Genomic DNA, 21,690 nt, shown 5'->3' on the forward strand with positions numbered 1-21,690 from the left:
GAGAAAAAATTAAATGCATTAAAAAAATACAAAAAAATGACACATGTAAATTTTTGTAATTTGGCTTATATCATCAAAATTTTCATTATCAATTTAGATTCAGGAGGAATATAAATATATATATAAATGCTATTCGTGCAAAGCTTTGGGCGGGTCGCCACTTATGAAATAAGTAAGTTGTATGAAAATTTGAGCGTACAGGGGATTCAAGTCTTTTGACTATTAAGGGTGATTTTTTAACGGTTGTCAGAATATGTGCGGTGTATGAATATAAAAGTAATAATCGAGAAATCCCTGTCTTTTGACGCAGTGTTGCCTGATCAATGGTTGATTTTTGTATGGCGTTTCCATTTGAGGATACGTTACGGGATTTTTTTGTTTTTATATATTAGGTAATAGTGCTAATACATAAAAACATAAAGCGAAGGAAGTATGCAGAGATCGTGGCAAGTTGAAAGATGTAGTCTCTGCCTAACCCTCCGGGAAAGAGGCGTGATTTTATGTATGTACGTATGTATGTAATAGTTCATCCATTAAAAACGGAATTCTAAGGCTCTTTCTGAGTTGTTTGCTTTTGTTTGAGTTCTAACCGATGATCTTACGGTGAAATGAAATATCGTGAGGAAACCTGTACATTCAGGCAACTTGATGTAACCATGATCCAATATGAGTTAGTTTCGCCCATAAGCATAGTTCGGTTGTTCCCTGCAAAGGCGGAAGTCAGACGGGAGTTAATTTGTGTAAATATCTAACTTACCACATCAATGATCGTGGTCAAAGGTGTACCTTGGGCTCCATTCCAAAAAGGTGAGCACGTAACCTTGATAATGGTAACTAGGAGTAAAATAGCAATGTCATATTAAATATAATAAACTAAAGCCAACCAGCTGAAAGTGACCCAGTAAGTATGTATGTAAAGATGTGTGAGGACAAATGAAAAGGCTGATAAAATTAAAGATCTGTATTATATACCAGCCACTATCAATACTGCCGATACAATTTGTTAAGTTTGGATACTCATTCAGTGAGATAGTGGGTCTATAAATATAAATTCGCTGATACGAAGAAATAATGAAAACCCACATAACAGTTGTGAATTTAAATCTAGTTGGGGTGTTAGGGCAGGCCGTGATTTGCGGCTGTTTACCGCGGTAGTTAAGTTTCCATTTTGTTACGCCGCTCGTGCGGAAGCCGTTGTCGTGCCAATTCTGTTTTTAATTTACAAAATGGCGGACGCACTTTTGTACAATGTGTGATTTGTATGACTCCATTGGATCGAGAATTGTTGCATTGTTCATGAAAGTTACATGTAAATATACCACAAAATACACATTAACGAGTTTTAGATTTTTTAACAGTTTTTGTTTAGTGAAAATGTCCAAAAGTTTGAGCTTATACACATTGATTAACTAACTATTGTCAGGACAGAAATAAAAGATCTTTTAAATCCAATGACTGTTTTGTAATTTGTTATATATTTCCTTTTTTCACAAAAGTTTATGGTCATGCAAGGGAGAGTTTAGGTACAAACAATATTGTATTTCTCAATCTAATGCTCTGTTTATCATACTAGCTTTTAGCCGCGATTTTAGCGCCATCTACAACAGAAAACAGGTTTTTACCAGGATGAAAGGTACTATTTCCTTCTCCAGACTCTTAATTATATAGGTACACGCGAAATTTCAAAAATAAAGTTCAGTAAATAACTCGCATGATGACGTAACAAAGAAAATGCAAACCTTTCAAATTTTGATATTAGTTGGGATTGTGATGAAGACGAGACAATTTTTAAATTGACTGAATATTTTTATCAAAGCAAATTATAGGTACGCAACGTAAATTATCAAATACGGTCGATTTCAATCTGGAAGTTAATTTGGAGGGTGCATTTGTGGCTACCCTAATTTTAATAGATGGTACAGTCGGATGCGTTTGGCCTTAGGTTATAATTTTTGTTGCGCATTGTAAAATAAGTTCCTTTATATTCTTCTGAATTGAGATAATTTACTCAAATGTTGATTATGTGGCTTAGTTTGTTGAATGAAAATCATTTTCATAATTTTTAACATCAGTAAATTATTGTTAAGAACTTTACGCATAAAAAGAGTGAAATAAATGAAAAAGATATATCGTATATGAAATATGCAAAATCAGATGAAGCGTTGACTGAAAGGTTTGTATAGATATAATTGAGAAACATAATACACATCAGATATTGTACAAGAATAAATGTAAAATTGAGAAAGTTTAATTCTTTCCTAATAAACATATTTCAATAACGTTATTACCATAAATTAATATCCTAACAAACATCGCGAATAACTTCGTTGCGAATGACAGCTTCAAAATCTTTAAATCAAGAGTTTAACCCGATCAAACATTAGCATAATAATTACGGCACTTACAAAATTCAAATCCAGTGATTCAATCAAAAAGTGGGAGTCGGTTTATGTGAATCTAAAAATGGCTTTGTCCAAACATCACGGAGCTAACGTCGAGAGTGAACCCTTCCGTGACATTCTCATTGAGAATTCCAGTCGGGATGTTCTGGGGAATATGCACTGTACAGGAGAAACGTAACATTTATTAAACGCATAAAAGTTAGAATAAATTATTTTGCAAGTTATATTTTGAAATGTAAATTGAACTTTATATGAATATTCAATGTTTACCGCTGAGTTGTTTAGGTATATTATAGTTTTAGATATTACCTACCTTTGAAAAAGTTTTCTTTCAATAAAAGTACAAAAATTGCATAACAACAATAAAAAAAAGACAAAAGTTAATATACATATTTTTTACATTATTAAACTAAATATCTATCCACGTGGTCAAATAATAATTGCCACTTATTCCTAGGCTTATTTTTTGCTTTAAATGCAGAGATGTATTTTTTTAAGTTCCTAGAATCTTTGATTTTTGGAGGTCAGCGTCTCCATCTTACGAGGATGCCATTGCGGTTGTTTGTACCTATTTACTTTTACGTTCACAATTACACATTAAATAAATTATTTAACCAAAACCGCAAGTGTTTACCTTATCAGTGCGTATAATAAATCAAATTTGCATAGCGCGCCCCAAGAAACCGACAGAGACTTTAAATCTAGTAAATTTACTAAATCTAGGCTGGTACTGATTCAACGTTGGTCCCAGACGACGGCTGCTGCCATAGATTAATCTGAAGAGAACTATAGATCAAGCTCATTGGCATTTAACTATGATAGAAAATCTCAATTTGGTTTATGGTATTGAAATATTTTTGAAAAGTAGAAAGATGCATCCGCTCTGTCCACCTCCGAGAAGTGTGATGTACCTAAGTATTTCAATAAAATGCGTTGAAGCTTTTTCTTGTGTGTTTATTAGTTAAGTCAATGAATAAGTCAATCGAAATTATTCCTTCATCACTTCTAATACACTTTACCAAAGTATTCAAAAAAATCAAATTATAAGGTATCAGAGACCAATGAAATGTTTTAACATATAATACGTCAAACGAAAATATCCTCAAATTCATCATTATTCAAGGTAGCGCGATGTATGTCACTAATTTTGCTGTAATACACTAAAATAATTCCGTTGTAACTCCCATATTCATGTGACTGCTTGCACCCTATTCTATAAACCGCAATCCAGACTAATAAATCTATCAACAAGCAAGATATATCACTGGAACAAATCACTTCTGCGACGTATACTCTGTGTAAGCCTTTTAGCATTTTACCTGAATATTTGTTCTACCATCGTACGCAAATTGGTTCGCGATTCGATTTGTATTTGACGAAATACGGCAGTTCTTGGAGCAGACAACTTTGTTTTGTCATCACAAACTTCGATAGAATAAGACTATTTTCCATATTTGCTTTATTAAATATCTACTTACGTAATTCTTCAACCTCGCGTAGTCTCTAATAATTAACTATTAGGCTACAAGTGCCTAAACTAACTTACACTGTAGAATTAGGTTTACCTATATACCAACTTAAAATGATCATCATAAAAAACGACTAAGAAGTCAGAGCAGTGAGGGTACTCTTATAAGTAGATAGTCTTTTCCACTGCAAAATTGTCCTTAAAACGTATCATAGTTATTTTTCATTTACTTCTATCTGAGAGCTGAGTATCAGCTGATGCTTCAACTTTTTAAAGAACTTTTTATAAAATTTAATTATTGTATTTGCATACATTTCGTTAAGGGTACGTGAGTTCTGTATCCTGTTTTTAGTTTATACAAATTTCAACACTGCGCCATTATAATAAAGATCATATTTCCTTAAAAAAGAGCAGAAGTATTATACATGTCACAAAGGTTTTGTCGTTTTTAAATAACAAAGAAATTCGTCATGTGTGTTGCTTTTTCAATTTTAATTTGCTGTGTGCATTGCGATTCCTCTTTCATGTTTTGTGAATGTAACGTGTTGTTGAGACGTGTTTTTGATTTTGATGAAATAATTGAAACAAGTATATATTTAGGGGATTGAGCTTGCGTGTTCTTGTGTTTAAATCTAGACTCACTTCGGGTTACTAATTAAGCAATAATCAAATAAATTTCCCATAATTGCTGAAGAAAATTAATTTAATAAGGTAATACTTAAATTGGTAATAATTAATTTAAGAAGGGTTCTCATCATTTGACAAAGAGGATGATTTAGTGCGTCAGGAAAAAAAAATAATTTTGCACTAGGCAGATAAAAAACAGTTCGTATATCATACCATATTGTTTTTAACAGAATGAATTTGGCGTTTAGGTTTGCCAAAAAGTTTTTATTCACTATGTATGTACTTTTACAAAAATCGCTAAGGCATTAAACATTGGTTTGCAGCAAGTTTCCCGATATTGCGGTAAATATTTTTATGAAGATTATAATCCACAAGCTCACAAGGGGATCCTGTGTGTCGATGCCTAATTCGATTTTTGCTGCAACTTCAATTGCTATAGCGCCAAAGGCGGTTGTTATATGGATTGAGTATGTCATGGGGTGATTACATACTGGCTTTTCATCACAACTCCACCCATGATAAACTGAATCTCTTTTTTCCCGGTCCCGTAGAAAATGGTGACTGTTTGCTAAGTAAAAGAAATTTCAAAGAAATTGGTCCTGTGATTTAACCATGAAAGTGTCAGACATACTTTAATTTAAATATCAATAGATTATATTATATCAGCATAATTTTATTTTAATATTTGTATATAAATATTGTTGATGTGTATTTAAAACGTATGTAGATTAAATTATAAAAGCGTAAACGTTTTTTTTTATTTTAATTCCTGTTAGAGACGGGTTAATTGCATATCTTAGAGAATTAAGTTTAACTTCACTTTTCTGATAATAATTATTTTGATAAAATTTAAGACTAAGCTGTATGTATGGTTTAAGCTTCTTTTTACTGCTAGTGTAATTACATTGTAGTAATCATAAATAAACTTAATTAACAATACTTTGCAGACATACAAAAGTAATTTGATTTATTAAGTAGTTCAATAGGTATTAGGTACCTTCATTAATTCGAAATAACATGCTTTTTCTAACTTATATTTTAAACATATTTTTTTTAGTATTAAATTTAAATATCAGAGTATATTTGACGAGAAACGAGTTTGTTAATTTATTTGAAATACAACTTGAAAGCAAATCCCGGCGGAATATTAAAAAAGCAATAACAATTACGAGTCGAGTCAAATTCTACCGCAAATTCGATTACAGGCGCATCGGGGTTCCAAATATAATGAATTTATATGATATTTTAGCGGTTTACAAGCATAACAAGGATTACATAACAACTTTACTAGATAGGATTTAAAAAAATAATTATTGTTGATATTATAATGTCTGATAATACATTTTAAACTGGAAGAAATGCTGATAAAATCACAGTACGAAATTATAAACTTGAATTAAATTCTTTACTGCAACTACATGTAAAGATCGCTTTTTGCTGTTGGTTTATAAAACTGATGATTTATAAATTTGTATTTTTGCTTCATAACTGAATAGAAATTTTGTTTTCAAAGTCACTTCTCCTTATTAAAACAAGAAATTTATTCGTATTACCTATAATATCTAAACTTCTCGACAAGTAAGTAAATATTTAGGCAATACTTGATGAATGATGCACTGTCTAAAAACGTGCTTTAAAATTTACTTGCGGTTTAAGTAAAAAAAATTAAAAGAATATTTTTTGAAACTCAAGTGTACCTAACTGTGAATGTCACACTAATTTATGTGCCAAATATCAAATTCTTCTTAGTTCATTGGTCATAAAATATGCAAATCTCTTCTCTTTATAATATTAATATGGATGTCCTTTCCATACACATAGAATATGGTCGGCCGCGCGGTGGGGGGCAAAGACAGAACTATTTGCTGTAATCAGGTTACCAAACAATTTGCCTCTCCTGCCATGCGCACTAATCCACAGTCTGTTCAGCCATTGTTTTTAAGCCAAATGGAACCGATTTTGTAGTTTTGATGGATTCTCTTGTTGTACACTGCCTACTACGTGTACTGACATGTTTTTATAAATTTTTCGTTAGCGATTTTTATGATTTTAGATAGCACCAAATTTGTTAATATTTTTGTTATTAGTTATTTATGTGGTACCTAAAGGTGACTGACAAAATTGGTCATTAAACTTTTTTATTTAATTTAAAAAAAAAATCACAATTAAGAATAAGTAGCTAATGAAGAATGCGGGTAGGTATAATCCTGAATAATTTTTTTTTCACGCCAATATGTTCAATCATATCTATGGGTAAAAGTGATCTATTACCATAATCTTTAAAATAAGACATGTGTGTTTAAAGAATTTAGACCTGAATTACGCTGTATAATAATAAAAAGATAAAATTGTAAATATCGTATTCTTTTTACTCCTAATTTATGAGAAAAATTATGCGAAAATTTTTTCTAACAATGTCAAGTACTTAAAAACGCAAATCACGGGATGCCATTGTCAGTTAAGCAAATGAAACATTACTTAATTTCAGTTCCAATTACAACGTTGGAAAAAAGCAATGTCATACTTCATTAGAAGCAGGGCTGCGACAAATCCGTTGCGACTGCGACCAATCGCGATAATCCGCGCGGCGTGCCGGTCGCGTGTCGCTCGTCTGCCGGTGACGGACAGCGGTCATTAAGCAAATATTCTATTTTTTTATTGTATTTCAGTTGCTTATTAAAAATTCTAATGATAAACCGAGTTCGTTAGTAATTGTTTTTATTATGTTTACATAAGATACCTTATGGAAATAAGATCATGTTAACAGTTTCATCCGCGTATAGTTGTTAGTTATAAGTATCTTCTTTTAGTTATCCCCTATTCCAATGGGTGATACCTTGTATCCAAATTTGAAAATAAATCTATTCTATTCCATTTTATTCTAAGTTGTGTTTCGTAACATTATCTATATCTTTACCAAAACTCTCAACGGGAATTTAAAATAGCAATTGATTTTTATTGTTCTTGTAACAACAATTTGCTTTACAGTACCTATATCTATAATTTACCAGAAAAATTTTGTTACATCACAACTGGGCTGCTAAACATTTCTGATTTAAATAATAAAACACACACAGATGACCAATTCTCAAGTAATGTAAAATTTTGTTATTAGCATATAAGTGTAAAAAAATAATACCTCTACATAACTTAGCATTTACCCGCCTTCTGTTATACAGACACAATTTTCCTACACTTTTTTACCAACTTATTCTCACATAAAAAGTGTAATTTATATCAACAATGGTTCTATTGGAACGTGTGAAATATTATATTATGTCGGCACGTGACTTTTAATGGGTTAATATGTGTATTAATACACAATAGAAATAAAAAAACCCTAAAAAAAGACTGGGCGACATTGATATCATAATCAAAATATGAAATGATTTGCACCCTCGCAGGGAGGGCTTGCCATTGGCACCCCGTGTTTGTTTTTAATGATATTTTGTGCAATTGATAGTATTTGTTAGTGGAATTGTTGTTTTATGTTAGTACTTAATCCAGACTTAAATTGTGTGTAGCAATGTAGTAGTACCGACTTAATTTGGATTTCATTATATCGTGTCATGTGATAATCATTTCATTATGTATTTTTAAATGATAACATTTATTTTTAAACAATATATTGTTTAAGGTCGAAACGATACTAAACTTCAAATTACTACTCAGAAACTGCCAAGGATTGCCGCAAACGGCGGGAATCTTAAATCCAAAATAAAGAATCGAATCACGTCTCGAACGATAATAACTAAATTCAGTTTAAATTTGGAACGAAATTTCGTCAAATATCTGCAGTGTACTCCCCACACTGGCATTGTGCTGTCTGCACCAGACGTGCCACTTCTCCGTTCGCACGATAGAGAAATTCTATAAAAAAACGTGCACCGGCACGCGCCAACGCATTATTCGATAACCGTCGGGGGCGGCTAAGACCATTGAGGACAACCCTATTTTCTATAACAGCACATCACACGAATTTCGATCTTATTTTTAGACATATGGAATTTATTTTCCATTTCTAATGTTAATTTTAAAAGTGGAATATCGTTTCAAGGAAATTTAGACGTTGCGTAACTGTGTTTTGAATGAGATTAGAATGCTATTGAAAAGGTTGCCGAAACAGGGTTGTCAAGATTTTCTATTTATTGGTGGGAAAGGCCGCGTGTCAGATCTAACACCAGTTTTAATATTTTCAGTCACGTGACCGCCACGTGCGTCTCTTTGGTAAAAAACTGGACGACGTAATTCGCGTTTTATTGTCACATTCTTCTTGTTAAATGTTATGGTGATTTTTTTTGCGATTCTTGTGGTTCCTATGAACGGTGGTCGGGTTGTCATTAACACAAATTGACTGTTCCCATCGTGTTCAAATTCAGAATTTAAATGTGGTCAATTATCATTTATTGTCATTGTTAAAATTGAAACTCATTGTTACACTTTATGCACTTTGAATGTGAATTTCAATACAATTTTTAGAAATTCATCAGCAAGAAATTATTTATTTAGCAAATTGTATTATGAAATAAAATTATTAGGAATGATATATCTATAAAAATTCCATCTATAATGATATCCATCACGGACACTGGATATTTGGATCGACAATACATTCTATTGTAGATATGCCTACATAGATTTTATAAATAAATTATTTAAGTAGATAACGTTATTTAAGGTTGTAAGTGAAAACAAGAAATTTCAGTACGTAGGTATGTATTACGAGTAATACAAAATTTATATTTATGTGCATGTGTTCTAATTTCAAACGTTATTAGAACAACTAGCGCCATCTATTGCTACCACAGCTCACTACACTAGGGCTGCCCCTCTCCAAAGGATGTATTTCCTCGCACGTGCCGATGACAACGCGATACGATTGCGATGTAGCTGCGATACAATAGCGACGTCATCGCGACGTCATAATAACGGATTATTTACACGGGCGACAGGAAATTGCCTCCTATGAGAGATCTTTTGTGCAATGTTATGGTATTTCGCCGTTATTTGATTAGAGGTTAAATTAAAAATAAAATCGTTTATTTCCTCTCCTCAAAGATTGATGTAACATGCCAACTTAGCTGAGTACTAGCATTAAGAAACCATGTTAAGTCTTTGTTAATTGAGGATAAACGATTTTATTATTTAAAAAAAAAAATTAGAGGTATCGAAAAATGTACCTACTTAAGTATCTGTTACTTATTTTTTCATTTATTTAATACATAATATATATTTTATAATCATGGTACCTACTATGTAATGAGTAAACTCAAATACCTCTCTGCTTCTACTCTCTTTAAAAGTTCACAGAAACCAAGCCCCGGACAATAGATAGAAACTACAGAAGCAAGTATAATGCAATACAAGGATAAAACCATTGAGTTGGTGCCTAGCTATAAGCAGCTTAGGAAATAAAAATATATATATATTTGTTTGTATAACACATGCTATATTACATTATCAAACAAAAGACATTTTCACTTAAAAAACTAAAACAAATCGACGACTTCATTCTTCTGCGGCATACAACAAAAAGTAAATTAAATAATCTTATTTAAAAAAAAAATCTCAATAAATCTTTGGTTTAGTCAGAGTCCGAAAGCGGGATGCTCTCCTGAAACAAAAGGCAGATTTATAATTCCAAGTTGCAAATTGTTCCCACACGTTTTTATTAGGTTTCGATGAAATGACAGAAATAAAAAAAGAATTATGTGAACCTCATGAAAACGAATAGAAATAAATACAGTTGAGTCCTCCTCAATCAGAGCGACGTTAAAACAATGGCTGAGTTCGATACAAAGCTATGTGGCGCAATAAAAATTCTTTGGATCGATCAGTTGATCGTGGTATTTCTCAATGTGGTCTCCGATCCCGCCTTCTCACCATAGAGTCTGTACTTTAAATCCGTTTAAAATTTATCATTGTCACAAATATGACCGAGTTAAAAAAAAATGTTTACTACGGTCATTGCCTTTGCAGATCGTGTGTACAGCGACTGCTGTCTGATCTTCTAACCCAGGCTTTCTCATAATTTTTTTCCAAGTAAGGTTATTTAGAGAATATTAAAGTATGTTAACTTTATTTCCAATAACATGGAAATCTATTGCAGATAAGTAGAATATAATTAGAAAACAAGTCTTACTTCAAACTCCCCGATAAATATATCGGAATCATCTGAGGGTGGCGGCTGGTCGATGTGCCCCACTGCTGTTATCTGGGGCCCTGGGGGTAAACAGTATAACTAAATATTACCTACTTAAATACAATAAAACAAGAAAGATAGTACAGGAAAGGAATAGTACAATACAATTTTGTTACAATATAACATACATAGATAACTTTTCTGTATAAATAAATTGAAAATTTAGCTGGTGGAAAAACAAAGTCGAAATCCCAATTCCAAGTAATATTTTAATGTGATAGTACATTCGTTTGTTAGTTTATAACACATTTTGTAACACATATATTAGTTATCGAGACGTAACACCAGGGGGAAGAACAAAAGTAAATAGTCCATGGGCGCAATAAATGATCCTACCCAAACTTGATTAACTCCAAGACTCAAAAAAACTGAAAGGCCACGTATAGCTGTATTACTCAATGATGGAATGAGATTCAAATAGTGACAGGTTGCTAGCCCATCGCTTAAAAGAAAAATTCCAAGAGTTTTTGAACCTTTCCCTTGATTGATTTTTATTTGCACGGTAACAAGAGGTTTTTCTTCGCTATTATACCAGCTGATATGCTGATGTATTTAGAAGATGCTTACCCAAAGGTATGCACTCCATGGGCTCAAAGAGATCCAACGGGATGAAGTCTAATGGAGGAGACGGCGCGGGCGGCGGCAGCGAACAAGACGACAGGCGACCGCTCGCTACAAATTATATATTAGTGTTTAAAATAAAATTAATTGATATGTGGATGTAGTGAAATTCAAACAGGATACTGTTTATTTATTATAGAAAAGTTAATATATACATGTATGCTCATACGCAGGGTCAGGGGGGGGCGGGAACAGAGTCCTGAAGGTGATAGCGGACAGGATGGATGCAGCGGTCTTCAGGAGGTTCACTGAGTTACATGTGACGAGGTGAACCTTCTGAGAACCGTGTAAGTAAACGCATAATGTTCTTTAAAATTAAAATTATTATTATTTTTGTAATGGAATTTATTATTATTTAATTTATTATTATTATTCAATGTATGTATTAAAATGTAATTTTTGTGTAAACGATATGGGTCTAGAAACCTGGAATAAATGATTTTTATTTTTATTATTTATTTTATTTAATATCTGGTTTGTTACCGCCTGGTCTTAGGGCAGCGTCATCAAACACGCTGACGGCGTCATGGGGTTTGATGGGGTGCAGTCGAGGCAGCGGGTCCTTGCAGCCCAGAGGCAGCTCGTGGTTGCTCGAACACGGCTCCACTTTCACTTCGCCCACTAGGAACATGTCAATAAATTTATTTTGTAATTCTATATAGTTCACTAGCGACCCGCCCCGGCTTCGCACGGGTGCAAAATTATAAATGTTATTATACATCTACCTGTTACAAAAAACCGCATCAAAATCCGTTGCGTAATTTTAAAGATTTAAGCATACAGATAAACAGACTAAAATAGCGACTTTGTTTTATACTATGTAGTGATCAAGGAAACGAGTGTAATTCTTATTGTTGTTATAAAGTCTGAAATATTTATTAAAATGAATGAGGTTTAGTGTAACTGAGAATAGAAAAAAATGAGAAAGAGAAGTACCTTGTATAAGAAGAACAGGTCGTCAAAAGAAATGAGAGAATACCTAATACTGGAGATGAGTGTCCGATGGATTAAGTTAAACCGAAACTACTCCTCCACAACTTGCAAGGGCAGGGTTTGTCTCTCTCGCTTTTATGTTTTCAACAGTACACTATTTATATAATTCTCTATCTGAGAACTCTAATCTCTTGTTCCTTCGTGTTTTACAGGAAATCTTTGATCATGACCATAGATAAAATCGAGGATTTTGGATTACAAAATCGCGAAAAAAATTAATTTACGGAGGTTCAAAGTGCAGTCTCCCACCGTCGCCACAGGGACCTGAACCTGGGACTAGTAACAACAAGCCTCACTGTCAGCAGACAAGGCCGTGTGGTACGCGTGGTGGGGCTCCTGCACGGCGAGGTGCAGCCTCCCCCCGGGCTGCAGGCGCGGCGCCACCGTCGCCACAGGGACCTGAACCTGGGACTAGTAACAACAAGCCTCACTGTCAGCAGACAAGGCCGTGTGGTACGCGTGGTGGGGCTCCTGCACGGCGAGGTGCAGCCTCCCCCCGGGCTGCAGGCGCGGCACCACCGTCGCCACCACCGGCACGCGGATCTGAACCGCGGACCCGTCCGGGTCTTGGCTCGGTTTCTAAAACAGTCCAGTTATACCTACATTACACAGACACTTTCTGAGCGGAGACCTATTTGGTACTGTGAAGTTGACGTTGTTGTAGAAAATGCTGCAGTGCAGTTTGTTACCGCTTCTCTTGCACTGACGCCTTGGAAGCGGCAGTAAACTTAGTTTTAAGTAATTTATTTGACGTCAACCAATGTTGTTAAACCATATGTTTTGACAATTATTATGCGATATGGAGTATCCCATAATTATGAATAAAAATTTTGAATTTGAATTTGATTTTGTGCATTTGTGGATGTAAATTGTCATATTTTTAATGTGATCTATGTATTTTGTTCCAAATAAAAAAAAATCTTTCATAATTTTTAATACCTAATAAGAAATTTTCAATTTCGTCTTCGATTCGTTTTCGATTTAATTCCATCCCAAGAGTTTGCTTGTTTGTAACTCGTAAAAGTTGAACGTTGAGATTGTCATCAATTGCATTTCACAGTCATGAGCAATGTCATATCATAATAATAGTATATTTTATAATATTATTTTAATATTAGTTGTGGTACTTACTGAAGTAATGTTTTCTTCATTTTTCAGAACAATTTTTCCCCCTACTTTTAAATCTTCAGCTGTTGCTGGTACTAACATCTGAAAGCAATCAAAATTTCACTGTTAGTGTTAGACTAAGTTATTATACGAAAGAAAACTTATTATCTCTTAATAACTGCTGACTGACATTCCAATAGAAGATCAATTTTAACCTACAAATTAACTGATTCTACATCGCATCCCTTGAGTTGCTTACGTTTTCCTTCTACTTTCTATAAATAAAATCGAGCCGTGTGGTTCCCGGCACCAATAAAAAAAGAATAGGACCACTCCATCTCGTTCCCATGGATGTCGTAAAAGGCGACTAAGGGATAGGCTTATAAACTCGAGATTCTTCTTTTAGGCGATGGCTATGTCACTATTTGAATCTCAATTCTATCATTGAGCCAGGCAGCTGAATGTGGCCTATCGGTCTTTTCAAGACTGTTGGCTCAGTCTACCCCGCAAGGGATATAAACGTGATTTTATGTTTGATCTATAAATAAATAATTTGTAAATATATAAAACACAAACCTGCTTCCCTCCAGGTAACATGGTGTCGATCACTTTCACCAGCACCGGCGTCCCATTGTCTGGCTTCAGCAACGCGAACGGGGTCTGCTTAGTAGCCAGAGCCACCCCCATGTGGTACGTCTTGATGGGGTCCACTACCACCCCCGAACCCACCCCCCAGCTACCGTCCTGGATAGCAAAATAATTATATCGACCTTTTGGACGCCATGGACAAGTTCATAGAAAACTCAATAATGTGTCCAAATATGCAATACTTGCGAAGAGGTATCAAACTAATTTTTGTGTACTTTTACATTTATGTTAAATATCTGACCGACCTAGTTCTGAGTCAAGTGTAACAAATTCATCATGATTCCAGTAAAAGTTATCGAGAGAGGTACCTGACTGAATTGCTCGTTCGGCTCGGGATCAAACTTAGAGAAAGACCATTTGGACCCCCAAGACGAAGAAGACGGACCTTCGATTGAGGGTAAATAGGGACCAACAGTGGACGATACCTCGCAGTGGTCGGCAGATGATCTGAAAGGTTCGAATACTTTAGTTCTTACTTTATGACTTGCAATATAATTTATTATAATTGCATTTTCAGCTACTGGGTCTCAAAAGCTCGGAAGCCACTTATGAGATCATGAAAATCACATTTACATGCCGTGTATTGTATATAAGTTATAAAAAGTCTTGAATTTGTCTGAAATTAACGTACCTTGGGATCTTTCAAGTAATAATTATATCTAAATTTAAGAATATATTTAAAACGTAAGGTCTTTTGTAGTATAAAACTAATTTTAATAATATTTGCATTACCTGGAAGAATCAGGTTGGTTTACAGGAGTTGTCGGCTGCGGCAGACGCAGCGAGTTCCTTCGGGAGGAGACCGCACTACAACCATCGTCTGAATGTGCCTGAAAAAAAAAAACAGAAATGAGTGACGAATTAGTTTTTAATTCTAGTTCCTATCCTCAATTGATAGCTTCGATGTCCACTCTTTTTTTGTTATAACCAACAACTTCAAAAACAATTATCCAACTTCATCCCTATTAACCATATAACCACATATATAACCAACCAGGACAGGCAGACAGAAGTTGCCTCGTATAATTATCCGACTTGCTCACTAGTGGGTCATTAAAGAAGATGGACCCCGAATTCTATCATCATCATCGTTATGGCTATTGGGGCAGAAGCTATGAAGATGATGACAATAGAAAAAAAAAACCTCAATCTAAAAATATTTTGTGAGTATTAAAATTTTTAAAAAAGGAACAAAACCAAGAGATAAAGTTGCAGACAGAGAAATATAATCCTCTTGCAAACAGCTCACGTAAATCAAATAACATATGAACAAGAAGTGAAAGAAGAATATTAACTTACCAACCAATACCAACTTACCTTGTTTTTGTGGCAGACGAGGTTGGACTGCTGGTTGAAGCCCTTCAGGCAGATATTGCAGCGGTAAGGACGCTCGTTGGTGTGCGTGAACAGGTGGTTACGAAGGTTACCTGTGGTATATTTTTACCTTTATCACGATTTATACGAAAAATGAAGCATTTGGAATAAACAATAGACAAGCATGAAGGTAGTGATGAATGTGAATGTAGCGAAAGAAATCCATAGTGATAGTGGTAAGAAGAAAGATGTAGTCTTTGCCTACCGTACCGGAAAAAAGGGGTGATTTTATGTATGAGTTTATATTTACATCAGTATCCTATCAGGTTAAGGAAGGCACGCATATGACTAACAACATCGTGGATAAGATGACACTTTTTTAAACAAAGCGACTCACGACTAACCTCCGCAACTTTGGCAGACTATTCTAATATAAATCGGATAATAGTTATACATCACAATAGTTCCAGGTTTTCTCAATTCTTTTATCACAGTAGGATTTAGAGTTGGATTAGCTTTTTTCTTCGAGTAGCTTAACCGATACTTGATAGAAGCACATTATTATATCAGAATATTAAAAGAAATAAGAGTGTTCAGGAAGGGATAAGGACACAAAGGTAACCTTTCTGGTGGAACCCTTTGGGACAGATGTGGCATTTATAGGGCTTCTCATCGGAGTGGGTCTTGCGGTGGGAGATCAGGGTGGACACGCGGTTGAAGGTTTTGTTGCACACCTGAGACATACAGGAGAAATAGGATCTTATTAGGATTTCTAGAATGCCGTGTGGTTACGGCACTTATCAATAGGACCACTCTCAACACTCCATATCTTACCCTGCAAGCTTCCATGCTTGTCTGGTAGTAAAAAACATATATAAGAAACGGGCGGATTCACATGCATTTGAAAATGTATTAGTTCCCTTTATATGGTCATTTATTGTTTTTAAATATAATAACATACATACAAAGCTCAAATGGTGGTTTAGATTCAGATAAATCGTATTCCAGGTTAAGCGGACAATATTGCAAAGTTGACATGGCTTATTTGTTAACAAAGACAGTCAGGTTTAGTAGCACGCATTTGCCAACAGATTGCAGACAAAAAAATTGTGAATTTCTGCCACCAACTCACTTCGCAAGTGTAGGGTCTCTCCGCAGAGTGAATGGCGCGGTGTTGGCTGAGAGTGGAGAGCTGACGGAAACTCTTGCCGCAAGCGTCGCAGTGGAAGTTCCTTTCGTCGGTATGAGTGGGAAGGTGACGCGTCAGGGTGTACTGATGTTGGAACTCTCGGCTGCCTGATAAATATTATAATAAATCCTACTACTATTATAAAGGCGAAAGTTTGTATGGATGTATGGATGTTTGTTACTCTTTCACGCAAAAACTACTGAACCGATTACCATGAAATTTGGTATGTAGGTAGCTGAAGACCCAGAATAACACATAGGCTACTTTTTATCCCAGAGTTCCCGCGGGATTGATAGGGTTTCCATGCGGACGAAGTCGCGGGCGGCCTCTAGTTAATAATAAATTAAAAATTTATTTATCTCAACACAGATTTACATTTTGTCCTTTAAAGTAAGTATAGGTAACAATAGAAATTGTTAGAGAATGGTGTCTGAGGTATTATATTACAGAATAATAGATATAGTCGCATTTATGTAAGTATCTTTCTTTCCAATCCTCCTGCTGTTAGTTCCGGTTGCATTCTTACTTCTCTGGCTGGAGAGGACTCTGGAATGTGCCTTTACACAGTCATGAGCCTGGATTGGGTGAATAAAGTTGTTACACTAAGTGACTCCTATCTGATCATGTCAACTTTTATAGAGGAATTGTGGACGGGAGTCGCCTTCCTTATGATCTCCAAAACCTTGGCAGGAGAACCTTACCTATAATGGATCATAGTTAAATAATTGTTACTTTACTCTAGTTACTACAGTAATATGTCACAGTAACTCACATATCCCACACTCCCACAGTTTGACGGTGCGGCCGTGCCGTTTGACATACTTCACGAAGTGGAACCTTGATCGAGGGTCAGCTTTGTCCACCTTGCACGCTCCTTGGCCGTTCGTGCGATCTGTAAATGTTGTTACGTAAATGCTCGCGTAGGGTTAAGTGAACAAACATACATATGGTCACGTTTATATCCCTTGTGGGGTAGACAGAGCCAACAGTCTTGAAAAGACTGATAGGCCACGCTTAGCTATGATATTACATAATGATAGAATTGAGATTCAAATAGTAGCAGGTGACTAACCCATTGCCTAAAAAAAGTTTCCCGAGTTTGTAAGCATATCCCTAAGTCGCCTTTTACGACATCCATGGGAAAAAGATGGAGAGGTCCTATTTTTTTTTATACTGGTGCCCGGCACCAGTATAAAAAAAAATAGGACCTCTCATCACACGGCACAAGTTAAGTGAAAAGCTTACGTTTTTTACACGGGCTAGATTTTGGCAGCCGATATTACCCACACTATTAATAAAGAGAAAACATTTGTATTTTTGTGTGTTTCTAGACACTCAAAAGCTCCTAGACCTCCGGAAGTGGCATAGGCTATACATACATACAAATAATCAAGTCTATATATACTACTTGTGGGGAAGACAGAGCCAAAAGCCTTGAAAATACTGATATGCCATAGTCTATTATATAGATGTATATATGTAGATAATATTTATTTGCAATTTCCCGCAGGAACGAAACCCCGCGCAAAAGCTAGTAATTCATAAAATATATGATGATTCATTACAGTACATGTAGTCGTATAACAGAAAGGTTGGTAGAGCCATGAGGTGTAGGGATAGTGTACCTGTTCCATTGCCGGTCGACGTAGAGGTGACCAGCTGAGAGTCGGAGTACGGCTTCCTGGTAAACGTGAGCCCACTGCGGGTGGTCGACTGCGTCACAGAGCTCGAGGTGTCAGCCTCCTGCAAGATATTATTAGTAGTCAATACTCACACATATAGCATTCCATGAGTTTACACGGTTACAAAAAAATACGGTACAGATATGAGCCCTGGCGGGCACAACAATTACGGAAAATAGAGGAGGTCGCACGCAATATATTTTTATGTTACAGGTATTTTGTTTTTCTTTTCGTGTAAAGTTTTAAGTCATAATTATTTATTGTATTTTTTAAATTGCATGTAAGATTATATGAAAATTCATTGTAGGTATATTCGTTTGATTTATAATTTATAATTAAAATTCATCATAAGTTCGGAAAATCGTGTCCAACTCGATTTCATTTTAATGACTAAGACCAAGAATGGGTTTCATTGTGAGGTAATTGAACCCGGATATAATAGTAGCTTAATAATTCACGATGGGCATAGAAACAGAGAGAAAATTTAAATTAATATCAGCCTCTTTGTCACCCTATCTTAGAACAAAAACAATAGTTCATATTAGTCACACCAGAGAAGAAAAATAGCTAAAACCGACAAGACTTGCTTGTACTGAAATTAAGCCAGTACCAATGTATACTTAGAAATAAAATAGCTCATTTTAATCCAGATCTTTCCCGAGGGTGATCTGACCGATGCTGCCCTACCGTCTCTGGTATTCTGCCGAACTCGGGATTAGTGTGGCAGTGAAATCTTTATCTTTAGAACCCACAATACTTACACTCACAATCTAGACCTTCATAAAAATAGCAACGAGAGAAAAAAAAATACAATCGCATATGTACCTTCAGCTCACTCTTAAAAGCTGCATCCAAATCCTTCCCGAAGGTCGTTTGTCCAGTAGTCCCGAAACCAGGTTCAGAGACCAGCGCGGCGATGTTGCCATCCTCCTCAGTCCATGCGAACCTGGCCTGCTGCGGCTCCAGACCCTCGGGGAAGAAGCCGTCGCGGAACAAGGAGCGGGAGGAATCCAGCTGTTAATAATAGGAATTTCATTTATTTATTTAACAACTATGTAGCTATTATGTAAGCGAAAATCCACCCGAGTTAGCTCATAAGCCCCAATTCTTAATTGTGTAAATATTTTTTTACAAGGAGCTGTACTTACGACTGTACTCCGAGATGTGAAACCTAATCCAGATGAATCAGGTTAACTCACGCACCGTAAGACCATCGGTAAATCATCAAAAGAAGGAAGAAAAATGATTTAAAAAAATTGGTAAACATGGAATATGTAGGATTTAAAGAAATGGCGGAAGGTGCAGGTGGTGAAGGTGAAACCTTTGGCTCCGCAGCATACTGGTGGAGGGAGTAACCGGGAACCAATACCGGGAACCCGTAAAGATAAGAGAGAGGAAAATATATAAGACAGATTTCTGCCTATACCTGGGCTTTTGGCACGTGGACAAATATATATGTATATTTCCTACCTACCTAAGATACTACCTATATGTGATCGTGATCATGGGTATCTTTCGTGTTGGATTTTTTTACATCTGGACGTTGTTTTCATTTTGGACATTAAAAATTTATGTCATTAGCATTGCAACTCTTACTTGTATGTTAGTAAATTCATGTTTAGTAGGTATAAAAGTTTCATATTCACCTACAGCATTTCAACAAGTTACGTCATAAGTTGAAGTAACGTCTCTTTCATATAATTTTGACAAAGCTTTTGTCATCTTATGTCATTATGACTGTCAATAATTTAAATTTAATCATACGATGCTTGTGAGTGTTGCTTAGAGTAATTTCAGTAGGAATATGCCGCGAGGATGTTATCCACTTATATTAGTAGAGTAAAAGCAAATAATACTTACATAATTTCGCCCAGAGTTTGATAACAATGATTCGCTGTTGAATCCCAAATCTTTTTTGTCAAACTTGTCACTTAAACAGACTTCACGGATACTGGAAACAAAATATTTCAACGAACTTAAAGCACGAACACAAAAATAATAGAAAAACGTAAATAAATCAATATGGCCACGACGAATTTCGTTTTTTTTTGCAAAATAATTGAACATCGTGCACCTTATTATTTCGTCGTCGGACCGCATGAAAGTACTTTCTGGTATTTCTTTTATTTCTTTATCCGAGAACATCATTTTTTATTTATTGCAAAATTCAAATTATGTTTTGACAAAAAATCACGAAGCGCACATCAAACCGTCGTTTTTTTCACTGAATTTTCTATTGTTATTTTTGTTTCTATGACAATTCCCGTTCGAATTTGGAGCTTCATAATTTGTTTAAATTGCAAGTGGCCAGTGCGGCCATTGAAGACGTTGTAATGTGACCTCAAACGAACTTTACTTGAGGTCAATGATCCAATAAAATGTAAACGCATTATTATAATTATTTTTTCACCCGAACTGTAGAATGACTTTAGATTTTAATAATTGAACTGGTAGATATTCTAGTACATACTCACGCTCAATATAAAAATAAATTTTCAAGATTATTTACAACCAATACAAAACACAGATTTTTCAAATAATAAATAATAAAAATACATAAATACACAACATAAATATCTAATGTTTTTTATTCTTTCACGCAAAATCTTCTTGAAATAAGATCCTACTTTCATGCTAAATTACCGTAAATTTTTATAGATGGCCTTTAATTTCTTTTTGTAGATTCGCTTAATTACGCTCAGGCGATGACGCGACAAATATTGCTCGTTCAATAGTATATTATAAGACAGAAAAAAATATAAAGTGGCAGGAATATAAGGCAATGGTGACTGTGGATTAACCGCAAGATGGGAATTATAATTTTTATTAGGGAATTTTTTTTTAAGATATCCCGTACCCCGGCAAGTGTATTTTAGTATGCAATACGTACCTAAGATAAATAAAATAATCTGAATTACCAACAAAATATAGCAATGAGAAGATAAATCTCATCTTTCTGTCTATCCGTCGAGTGGTTTGTTACGTCTAAGTGGTCTGCTCATTTCGCGAAGGCCACTCCACTTGAAGAACGCTCAGGCAATGTTTGCTGAAGGAAATTTTTGAAGTAGCGATATCCAGATGTCGTAACTTGTATATTTTACGTTGTAAGTTTTCAGCCAATTAAATTAGTTCTTAGTAAATATAAGCACAGAATCTATACCAATATTTAGAATTTGAAAATAGAAGTAGTATTGCTATGTAGGTAAGCATGAAGCAATATATTGTTAAGGAATAATACTTAAAATTTATTCTTCATGTTGCAAAAAAGGAGCCAGCGGTACCCTTTTGACATTGAACTAGCGTCCTTTTGGATCATGATATAGCGTGAAATAGATGATTGTACCTATTCCTTTAGTCGGCTTTTACGACATCCATGGGAAAGTGGTAAAGTACATACTTATTCTAATGTGTGTTACACATTATCTATATGCATAGAT

The 21,690-nt window shown here is 34.9% G+C and overlaps 1 protein-coding gene across 1 annotated transcript; it reads right to left on the reverse strand.

Moving 5' to 3' along the window:
• Window positions 1–10,081: 10,081 nt before the first annotated feature.
• Window positions 10,082–20,401, reverse strand: LOC106138758 (zinc finger protein with KRAB and SCAN domains 7-like). The gene is made up of 17 exons (XM_060950491.1): window positions 20,328–20,401; window positions 20,114–20,204; window positions 19,079–19,267; window positions 18,197–18,314; window positions 17,344–17,463; window positions 16,515–16,678; window positions 16,005–16,116; window positions 15,386–15,495; window positions 14,801–14,898; window positions 14,377–14,515; window positions 13,997–14,164; window positions 13,445–13,522; window positions 12,745–12,892; window positions 11,804–11,941; window positions 11,267–11,371; window positions 10,640–10,719; window positions 10,082–10,111 (listed from the first exon to the last, which is right to left on the reverse strand). The coding sequence occupies exons 1-17, from the start codon at window positions 20,399–20,401 to the stop codon at window positions 10,082–10,084; spliced, it is 1,962 nt and encodes a 653-aa protein (XP_060806474.1).
• Between the last annotated feature and the right edge of the window lie 1,289 nt (window positions 20,402–21,690).

Source organism: Amyelois transitella, chromosome 21 (genome assembly GCF_032362555.1).
Source record: "Amyelois transitella isolate CPQ chromosome 21, ilAmyTran1.1, whole genome shotgun sequence".
NCBI lineage: Eukaryota > Metazoa > Arthropoda > Insecta > Lepidoptera > Pyralidae > Amyelois > Amyelois transitella.

Excerpts from the sequence above, each read along its gene's own strand:
- LOC106138758 (XM_060950491.1), bottom strand. The coding sequence starts at position 20,401 with ATGATGTTCTCGGATAAAGAAATAAAAGAAATACCAGAAAGTACTTTC. Across the intron at positions 14,516-14,800 it reads AACCAACCTGATTCTTCCAG|ATCATCTGCCGACCACTGCG; the intron begins GTAATGCAAATA and ends CGAACCTTTCAG. Across the intron at positions 11,372-11,803 it reads CGCTGCCCTAAGACCAGGCG|CGAGCGGTCGCCTGTCGTCT; the intron begins GTAACAAACCAG and ends TATAATTTGTAG.